The sequence below is a fragment of the Strongylocentrotus purpuratus genome, unplaced genomic scaffold, assembly GCF_000002235.5.
Source record: "Strongylocentrotus purpuratus isolate Spur 01 unplaced genomic scaffold, Spur_5.0 spur5_scaffold_13, whole genome shotgun sequence".
Classification (NCBI taxonomy): Eukaryota; Metazoa; Echinodermata; class Echinoidea; order Camarodonta; family Strongylocentrotidae; genus Strongylocentrotus; species Strongylocentrotus purpuratus.
This window is the reverse complement of record NW_022145598.1, coordinates 2,093,149-2,104,361: the sequence shown is the minus strand read 5'-3', so window position 1 is coordinate 2,104,361 and position 11,213 is coordinate 2,093,149. Positions and strand designations below refer to the sequence as shown.

The 11,213-nt window shown below is 35.7% G+C and overlaps 1 protein-coding gene across 1 annotated transcript; it reads left to right on the top strand.

Annotated features, from left to right (window-relative positions):
• The first annotated feature begins 4,081 nt into the window (after positions 1–4,081).
• Positions 4,082–9,133, top strand: LOC752077 (uncharacterized protein C16orf52 homolog B-like). The gene is made up of 2 exons (XM_011666582.2): positions 4,082–4,199; positions 7,283–9,133. Exon 2 carries the CDS (start codon positions 7,492–7,494, stop codon positions 8,023–8,025), a length of 534 nt encoding a protein of 177 aa, XP_011664884.1. The 5' UTR covers positions 4,082–4,199; positions 7,283–7,491; the 3' UTR covers positions 8,026–9,133.
• The last annotated feature ends 2,080 nt before the right edge of the window (positions 9,134–11,213 follow it).

Below are 11,213 nucleotides of genomic sequence, written 5' to 3'. Positions count from 1 at the left end.
GTTGGTTGATAAATTGGTTTTTTGATTGATTGATTGGTTTGTTGGTTTATTCATTGACTTGTTGATTTATTGGTTGTTTGATTAGTTGGTTTATTGATTCGTTGTGTGATTGATTGATTGATTGATTCGTTGGTCGATTGATTGATTGATGGAGTGATTGTTTGGTTGGTTTACTGATTGATTGGTTGGTTTATTCATTGACTTGTTGATTGATTGGTTGGTTGATTAGTTGGTTTATCGATTGATTAATTGTTTGATTGATTGATTGAAGTAGTAATTGATTGGTTGATTGATTGGTTGGTTTATTCAATGACTTGTTGATTGATTGGTTGGTTTATTAGTTGGTTTATTGCTTGATTGATTGTTTGATTGATTGATTGATGGAGTGATTGATTGGTTGATTGATTGGCTGGTTTATTCATTGACTTGTTGATTGGTTGGTTGATTAATTGATTGGTTGGTTGATTGATTGATTGATTCGTTGGTCGATTGATTGATTGATGGAGTGATTGTTTGGTTGGTTTACTGATTGATTGGTTGGTTTATTCATTGACTTGTTGATTGATTGGTTGGTTGATTAGTTGGTTTATCGATTGATTAATTGTTTGATTGATTGATTGAAGTAGTAATTGATTGGTTGATTGATTGGTTGGTTTATTCAATGACTTGTTGATTGATTGGTTGGTTTATTAGTTGGTTTATTGCTTGATTGATTGTTTGATTGATTGATTGATGGAGTGATTGATTGGTTGATTGATTGGCTGGTTTATTCATTGACTTGTTGATTGGTTGGTTGATTAATTGATTGGTTGGTTGGTTTATTGATTGATTGGTTGGTTGATTGATTGATTGATGGATTGATTGGTTGGTTGATTGATTGATTGATGGGGTGATTGGTTGATGGAGTGATTGGTTGGTTGGTTTGTTGATTGATTGGTTGGTTGGTTAATTGATTGATTGGTTAATTGATTGATTGATGGAGTGATTGGTTGGTTGGTTTATTGATTGATTGATGGAGTGATTGGTTGGTTGATTGATTGATAGATTGATTGGTTGGTTGATTGATTGATGGGGTGATTGGTTGATTGATTGCTTGGTTTATTAATTGATTGGTTGAATGATTGATTGATGAAGTGATTGGTTGATGGAGTGATTGGTTGGTTGGTTTGTTTTTTGATTGGTTGGTTGGTTAATTGATTGATTGGTTAATTGATTGATTGATTGATTGATGGAGTGATTGGTTGGTTGGTTGGTTTATTGATTGATTGGTTGGTTGATTGATTGATTGATGGAGTGATTGGTTGGTTGATTGATTGATAGATTGATTGGTTGGTTGATTGATTGATGGGGTGATTGGTTGATTGATTGCTTGGTTTATTAATTGATTGGTTGAATGATTGATTGATGAAGTGATTGGTTGATGGAGTGATTGGTTGGTTGGTTTGTTGATTGATTGGTTGGTTGATTGATTAATTGATGGAGTGATTGGTTGGTTGGTTTATTGATGAATTAGTTGGTTGGTTGATTGATTGATTGGTTGATTGATTTTTTGGTTGGTTGGTTTATTGATTGATTGATTGGTTGGTTTATTGATAGATTGGTTGGTTATTGATTGATTGATTGATTGATGGAGTGATTTGTTTGGTTGATTGATTGATGGAGTGATTGATGGAGTGATTGACGGAGTGATTGATTGATTGGTTGATTGATTGGTTGGTTTATTCATTGACTTGTTGATTGATTGGTTGGTTGGTTATTGATTGATATTGATTGATGGAGTGATTGGTTCGTTGATTGATTGATGGATTGATTGGTTGGTTGATTGATTGATTGATGGAGTGATTGATTGGTTGATTGATTGCCTGGTTTATTGATTGATTTGTTGGTTATTGATTGGTTGGCTTGTTGATCGATTGTTTGATCGATGTAATTGCTGTTGACTAATTCAATCAATCATTTATTCAACCATTTCTTCATTGATTACTAGATTATTCAACTTGGATATTGCTTGATTATTTGTTTTCTAGCGATCAATTAATTGAATTGTTTGTGTGATGGAATACGGACTCAAAGGATTTATGTGACTTCTAGTTTAAACACGTTGTTGCAATTCAATGATGAAACAAAGGAGACATCCGTTTATCTCATGTTGGTTCCTTTATTGTGACACTGTCGTGGACCATCATTGGAAAGTGAAGAGAAAATTCAACAACTGTGTTGGATAATTCCTGCAAAATATAACAAATGAAAACACTATAAATACATGTTCTTGCAATACGTTTAACACTTAGAAATCCAATTTCCACATATACTCAAGTTCCATTCTTGTGTCAGTAATTCTAAACTTTATAGTTATAATAATATGCCAACTTTTGATAAACCACAAATCTTTAAAGAAGCATAAATGCATAACCATAGACAAAAGAATAATCAATAACACAAACAAGAAACTTTCTCAAGCCCTAAAACGAGACTAACAATCATGAACTTATCATAAATATTCATAATTGAATGACACACGCCCTTAAAACTAAAACAACAACAACAACAACATCACGTTATCTCTAAAATGATATTCATCCGCACATTACAAATATGTGTGCGGCGGGAGGATTCACCCTCTTCAGCACAGTCGAGCAACCAGTTATCATGCAGGCACCTATTCTGGACCTTAGGAGGACGCATTTCTCTCAAGGCCATTAGGTGAGTGAGCTATGGTTGCTACAACTATCGTCTTCCCCTTCTTCTCCGAACTATTTCTTCTAGTCTCGTCACAAGTCTTAAACATAACTTTCAGAACAAGAAAAGAGTCATTCCATGACAGTTTGTTTATTGATGCATCACTGATTGGTTGTTCGGAAGATTGCCAGAAGATGAAAGATTATTTGATTAAATGAATATTAGGGGGGGGGGGTATTACCTTTTCCATATCTTTTTATTTTATTTACAATTTATACTTTTTTTTCTTTTCAAAGAGGCAAGTGACAAGAAGATCAAGGCTAATTTGAAAAGTTTCAGACCCGGTGGGGTCACTCAATGTGACTTCCGGACCGCATGACCATTACCAAAATCGCGGAAAAAGGGGTCATTTCAAGCAATGTCCGCGGACAAAATAGTCCTTGAAGTAAAGAAAATAGGGGTGCACATGCAGGTGTCCCCGAAATTGATAAATAGGGGTCAGGAAAAGGGAAAAGAGAAAACCGGGAAGGGAAAAGAGAAAACCGGGAAGAAAAATTATCGGAGCCGAGTCTTGCCCTTTAAATATGGTAAAAAAAGGGGTACATTTGCGAAAGTGTCCTTACTATCTTATAAATAGGGGTATTCCAAAGTAGGATTTTGTCCTTGTTTTGACGTAAAAAGGGGGTTATATGCATTGGTGGTAACGGTCATACGTGTCACTCTTTGCAGGGGAGTGACCCCACCGGGGTTTCAGAATAGTTGTTAGGTACCAAGGAAGTAAGCTGGAAAGATATACCCCCCCCCCCCCAACAAAAAATAAAAATAAATGAATAGATAATTAAGTTAATAAATTTATTTATTTATTTAATCATAATAATAAATAATAAAAACTATTAAGACATACAACAAAAAAAGCACAAAACTGACAATTTACAGAATAATTGTGCATTATATTTCAAGCAAACACTAATAAAAGCTTGAATCTTAAATTTTCTAAGAGACGCAATTAAAATGTATTGGTTTAATAAATTTATTTCATTAAAGTATTTCACAATGGAACCATGGCAAATAAACAACATAGATCTACCAACAAAGAAAAACGCCTACACAAGAATTAAGTTTAACCGACGATTTTTTTTTTTTTTATTCTGTTTGTTTTCGAGAAAATTAAATTCAACCAGCATGTTTTGCAAATATCATTTAGATATATGAAAATATGGCAGAATGCAGATCGTTTTCCTCCAATAATTTTACAAATTAAATAGTAGAAGAAAAAAAATCGTGTCCCGAATGTATCTTTTTTTTTCTTTCTTTCTTTTTTTAGGCTACCTTTCATTTAAACCATCACAGATTTTAATCTACATCATTTAGTTTGTAGTCCATATCAACTGTATTACATTTTGGTTGAAGTGAGCAGATGCTTTTTCACTAAATTCACGTAATGTTTACCTACCCATCCTGTTAAGAAGCGATTATTGAATGTGAAAACAACTCATTCTTTGTAGAATTTTATCAAAATGGTGAGTTAATCAAGGGCTTTTGCATGCGGAGAATCTCTTTTTAGTGTGATTTACTTCGGACATCTAGAGCAATCTTGTGTATAAACTACGAGAAGCACGATTTAATTGTTTGTATTTTGAGAGCTGAACCGAACTGTGTCTGTGATTTGTGATCGGTGATTATGTGTGTGCACGGCGCGGAGGTAAATGCATTGCCATTGCATTGCGTGCATTTGCACAACAGCTGATTTTGTGCATTAGGGTCTATGTATCAATAGGACCCAGGCCTAGATCTGAGTGAGGTGATAGTTTTGTTAAAAGCATGGGGTGGTTTATGGTATGAGATGTTACTTACTAAATAAGGCATTATCGTGATTGAAAATTGAAATACAGTAGATTCTAGAGTCTAGACTAGAGAGTAGAGTAAAGCCTAGATCTAAAGGTAGGGTGTCTGAACGATTTTTCAATTTTTAATTTGGGATCGTTTTTCACCATTTTTGTTTGATATTTGAGTTAAAATGTAATCAGAATAATACATTTCAAATTTCAAGTCTCACCGATGTTTTTATCAAAAGATACAGCCCCTTCGAAATGCTGCAATATCCATAGCATTTTGATCAGAATCGACGAAAAAGACGTACACGCAGAGTTATGTTGTTTTGCTAAATTTAGCCAAACAGCTGAATCGCGCGATATGCAAGCGTATGCATAGCGTACGCATGTTATGCGCAACTTGCAGCTTTAGCCACGTTGTCCCCGCGCTATTTGCCATTGACTAGTATGGATAGCCATTAGGGCTGCGACGTGTAGTCGAATGCTGGAGTACCCGTACGGTTGAAAACTCCCCGGTATACGATTTCTTGTACCCGAATATTCAGCCGCAAAAAAATAAAAAATAAAAAATAAAAAAAATCTGTCTGGGTCGACGCTTACCCGTGCCTGGGTGAGCGGCGGCCGCTGGCAAGGTGCCATTGGTAAAAATGTTTCCAAACTCAAGCACTGTCAAAATTGTTCAAAAATCGAAGTCAGGATGGAAATATAACGAGTTTGATATCAACGTAATCGAGAAGTCGCAGGCAGAAATCATAGCACTCATAGGTTTAACATTGTGGGAAAATATGCAAATGAAATGAGTAAACACCCAATCAACTACGAGCATCGTGACGCTAGCACTTTTATGAATGAAAAATGACGTCAGTCGGGCTTGAGCGAACAGAAGAGCGCATTGCGCATGCACGAGTTTTGTGTGTAATTCTTCTTCGTGAAGGAGGGGGTAATCGAACAGCTCCAGTTTTCGGCTGATTGGTCGGGTGCATGGTAAAATATCTTTAAAATTACGCATGTCTGTAAGAAATATGGGTACCATAAAATAAGCTTTATTTCAAGTATTTTTCAGATTTAGAACCCGATTTTGTGCTAGTCGCAAGCTCAAAAGTGTCTCATCGCATGTATTAAATCAATGCAGCCGGACGCCGCAACGCACACACGATATCTCTGTCTAATTCAGATTCCAATTTCCGATCAATGCAGTGCTAGTTTTCAACCCGGCGGGCACCCGGGAGCTCCGGCGTAAGATACCTGCTCCGCCCGCTAGTGCTATAGATCAGCGCGGAAGCGCGCGCTTCCTATTGACTTTGTACATGCGGTCGAAAACTGGCTCGTTATGTCGATAACTGCCTCCGAAACAGTAAATATTGAAATGAAAATTGTCATGGCAATTCATGATTTTTTTCTGGGATTCTTTTTTTGTTTAAAGGGGAAGTCCACCCTGAAATTAAGTTAGTTTTAATAGGAGTAGAAAAATGAGAGAAACAAGTCAGTGAAAGTTTGAGCAAATTCCGATTAAAAATAAGGAAGTTAGGATTTTTGAAGTTGTGATCAATCAAACACAAATTGGCAACTCTATGACGTATCATGCGAGCTCAACTTCCATTTGCTCAGTAGTCAGTACTAAAAAAATCTAAAATTTTCATTTTCCCTCAAGAAAAATTTCAACCATACATGCACCCTAAATATAATAATTGCAAATATGTTTCTATACTCCCCCTGCAAGGAACAAATATATATTCCGTCATCAATAACGAAGAAAACATGATTTTATGGAATATTATGCACAAAGCAAATGAAGGAGAGGTCGTATAATAAGTCACAGAGTTGCCAATTTGTATTTGATTGATCACAACTTCAATAATTCATAACTTTCTTATTTTCATTCAGAATTTGCTCAAACTTTCACTCACCTGATTTTCTTATTATTCTGCCTCTATCCAAACAAACTTATTTTGGGGGTGGACTTTCCCTTTAAATAATAAGAATATTTGCTTCATGATTTAAACAAGAAATGATAATAAATAGGAAGTAAAGAGTCCCAAAAATAGGATTTTGTCTTAAGTGGTTAGTGTTTAACTGTTAGCACAAATATTAGCAGTCAGTGACAGTATGGTGGTGTGACCAAAGTTCGCAAATTATGATATTACCTTATTTTTGATAGATCACATTTTTTGATAAATCAACTGTAAACCCCCGTGCGTGAAGTTAGGTCTTGTTGTTTTTATGACTTTTTTTAGATGCAGCGCGCACGCACGATCGACCATCGAATTTTTAGATCGCGATATCTCCAAAATCCTTCAACAATAAATTTTGTAGTTCAATCAATCTGTAATAAAAAAAAATTGCCGTCCATTTGGTTATTATTTAAATGAATAAATTTGTGTAAAATATGAGAAATCATAAATCGGATATCACATTTTGTAATATGTTCTAAAATGTCCGCGAACTTTGGTCACCCCTTCATACTCAGTAGTGTGAGTGAGGTCCAATTTTTTTTCCTCTCAAGTACACAATGATTATGATCTACTGAGAAACCAATAATGATTTCCAAAGAAAAGTGTGTCACTGGGTAATGTTGGGGTCATTGTTTTTGGTCTTTATAATGTTTCACTTCTTTTCATGCTTGATTTTGGAAATCTTAATGGAATATTAAATGCTATAATAAGTAGGCATAAATAATATGGATTCTTTCTGATATATCTACATGTACTGTGTACAATTTATCATTTATTCCTCTGATATTTGTAACTATCTTTGATACTCTCCTTCCACAGATATGGATCAATAATAGATAGCACAGAACCAGTGAGCCCAAAATAGTCGCATTCAGGAGCCTTTCTTCATACAAGCAGAAAATGGAAAGCACACACAGGATGTCTACTTTCAAGGAGTAATTATATGTTGTGGTAATTCGACCGATGTGAACGGTCCTACAGTAAAGACAACTTCTAGGAATAGACAGAATCAACAACTCATTGCAACCATGGATTCCTTTTTAAAAGCTGCAGGGGTGCTATACTTTGTTGCAGTGGCTCTGGCAGTGGTGAGCCTTGCCCTTCCCGAATGGGTCGTATCGGCGGAGCGTGAAGACCTCCGTCTCGGACTACTTCAACATTGCCAACAGATCCATGGTCGGCCCATGCAGTGCAACTACCGCTACCCGCCGGATGGACCGGTCTCGTGGATCTTCGCAGCCATCCTCATCCTCCTCGGTGTTCTCGCGCTGACTATCGGCATGGTCATGATCGCGCTCTCGGACAAAATGCCACAGCTGAGGAGATATCCAAAGTATCTCGGCCTGGCGTCGTGGTCACTCTTCTGTCTTGCCATCGTTATGTTCCCAGCCGGTTTCAATCTCCCCCTTATCGGTGGGGAGAGCTTTCTCTTGCCAAGCAGCGCGAAGACGGGGATCTCGTACGGACTCTTCTTCACGGGGATCTTGTGTACGGTGTGTGGGGCTGTGCTAGCACTGGGAAGGATGTACTTTGCAATGATAGTGTGGAGAGGACACACATGAAACAGCTTCAAGGGCAAACAGACATTAACCTGTTGACAACTGAATTCTCTCATTGCCACACGCTCAATACAGAGGCTACCTGGTTCCAGTAGGAAATGGGTTAAAGACATTTAGCATATTTAAATTTTGCATGGAATTCATATTTTTTTCCTTCAATATTCAAACTGTACAGAGAGTAGTTTATTCAAACATACATGTGGAGTACGACCCACCTTACATGTACATGGAATCCGCTATGACTGTTTAACGTTACACATATTTTAGCTGTGGCAAGCAAACAATGTATATTTCCATGAAGTATACAGTGTAGCTGTTTTGTTACCTATAAAGAAACTTATTGCATGTACATGTACATGTGCATGTATATCATCGAATATGAAATTAGCTGTGTTTTCCCCAACTTGAACAAAATACATTAATCATTCCCCTAGTTAGTTCATTTACTTGTCCATTGGGTAGTTATATAGAAGAAAAACAGATGACTACTGGATACCTTTACTAGTAAAAGAAAAAAATATAGTGAATTTTTAAGATTACAAATACACAAAAAACATAAAACAGATTTTTAAGAATAGTCCATGCTTTCAAAGAGTTACATGTACAGTATGATGGTGTGAGGTCTAAGAAAATGGTTATGAAAATTATGAGCAAGAACTATCTTCAATTTACTCATCACTCTTTTTCCTTTTTGAGTTGAGGTGGCGATAAAACAAAAAGTATTTTTCAACATTTCCAGACATTTACAAGAGGCGACTGGACAGAAATAATGTCTGTATGTACACTGTATGTTTGCCTCTTCTGTAATAGAATGTATCCTACATGTTAAAACTGTAGACAGTATGCAGTTTACTTGCATTTAGTTATTGGTATACAGTCAGTGTGCATTTTGTCATTTGTGTAATGGAATTTGGTGCATTATTAATCAAAATCCATATTCATGTTGTAACTTTCTACTTAAAGCCTGGATTGAGTTGTGCATTTTATTATTAAATGCATAAATAAGGTAAAAACCTGCTGCACTTGAAACCCCAGATACAGTAGCAAATTTATGAAAATGTAATAAATTATATATTTTACAATAAAAGTGAATAAAATATTTTGGCAATCACACATTCTGTGGAGTAGGATGGTACATGTATCTACAAATTTTCATGGATACATGTCCCTGTGTATGATGCCAATAGCATTTGAATCTTAGATACTGTAACATGATATTTCATTAAGGGCTTTTTTTCGATTGTCACATTGAAATAGTGAACTGCAACGTGACGTCATTCTAGCAATCCGTGCATGCATTGCGTTGTCTATCATGTCCATTAATACCAGAATCAACAAAATGTCCACTTCATTTTTGACGGTCACTTTCAATCTGCAATGCTGCCCTCTACATGTACTGTACATGTGGTTATGATAGTCCATACCTACTGTAGCTAGATGTGTACTGGTACATGATTCGAGCTCATTCAAAGTGCATGATGAAAACATCACATGATGTCGTCCTGTTCACTAGTGCAGCGATCGTGCATTGATTGAAATTGAAAGTTTTGAAAGTAAACAAGGGGTGTCGACTACCCGAGTAAACACATACTCTGGAAGTGAACAGCGTTCTAGTCGACACAATTAAAAAGGCCTTATTAATGTTATTAAGTACAGGAAGATCCATAAATGTATATTTGCTTTGGAAAATGTGGGTAGTTGACAAAATTTAACGCTTACAAATTTAATCATATTATTAATTCTTGACCAAGTATTCATAATCATGTGATACATGTACATGTACTTTGTAAAATGTTTATAGCATTACATGCACTACATGTACATGAAAGTCTCATCGTAGGCTACACATTCATATTGGTTGTATACTTTGTTGATTTGTTATAGTATTCTGTTATAATTTTTGCTTTACAACGAAATTACACATGTATGTCAATAATATTATTAGTCTTTCCACGCCTTCCAACCATTTGCCAATCCAATAGATACATTAGAATTATGTTTTGTGAAGTTCTATGATTTTGTAATATTATTTATATTTTGCTATGAATTTTGTCTGTTTAGACCCAGAAGGGGATATTGATTTATACAGTGTAAATTAAGACAGAGTTATGCCCTTTAATCTCTGAACAAAGGATTCATTGGCTTCTAAGACAAACTGAATTGCCCCATGTACATGTATGTTTCTTCTCCGGAAGTGTGTTTAAAAACTTTAAATTTTCAGATCACAAATCTGCTCATAAATCTAAATCTACAGTTATACAGTTATAATACCTTCAATTCATATTGTCCCATTGATTTTGTATGTACTCTCCTATTTTTGTACGCAAATATTTTCAAATTAATATTATCTTAAAATACCCAAATGTAAACTTTCACATATTAAAGCCACACTGTACTAGTTTAACTAGAAGCACTACAGCTGAATCCCTTTAGCGCCATCTCAGGTCAGCTGTAGCCGTATGTTCTTGTATCTCGCTGCACTGTTGGTTCCCGCATCGAGTCCTCCTGTCTGCGAAGTCCGTATCGGGTTGATCATTGTTAGCCAGTTGACCATGTGATAGCGTTGTGCCATTAGCAGTAGGCTAGGGCAGATACATGTAGTTCATCCGTTCAGTATCGCTTTAATTACTGTCGCTCTTGCCATCCATGTATGTGGCTTTTTACATTCGCAGTAGGCATGTTTTATAGAGAGACTATTTTTTAACAAATTGGGTCAGAATTTGTAACAATATCTGTTAGCGTATGCATTTCTTACATTGTTATCTTTGGGTAGGACAATTGTGATACAGTTTATTTTTAAAACCAACTTTGTCAAATCTGTCAAATGAAAAACTTGTCAAGACAAACTTTCTTGACAAACTAATTGCCACTTGAACACAGTTGAAAGGCAAGCCCAAAACTGTTGTTATGCATTTATACGATTAGATCTTGTAGTTTTGGTAAAACGTAACCGTATCTCAGACTCTTTTGTCACTTGTTGCTTTCCATAGACTTGAAGATGAAATATTGGAGAGGTTTTAAAGGTTATCATTATTGAGAATCATGTTCATAGACATTGTAAATAAAAGATGTTATCAAAGTTGTAAAAACATAAATTCTGAAATGAATGAAAATTATCTTACAAATTCATGTATGTCAGTTGCATGCATTGTATATTAAGCTAGCAACTGTGATAACTTTCATAGAAATAA

Excerpts from the sequence above, each read along its gene's own strand:
- LOC752077 (XM_011666582.2), top strand. The coding sequence starts at position 7,492 with ATGGATTCCTTTTTAAAAGCTGCAGGGGTGCTATACTTTGTTGCAGTG.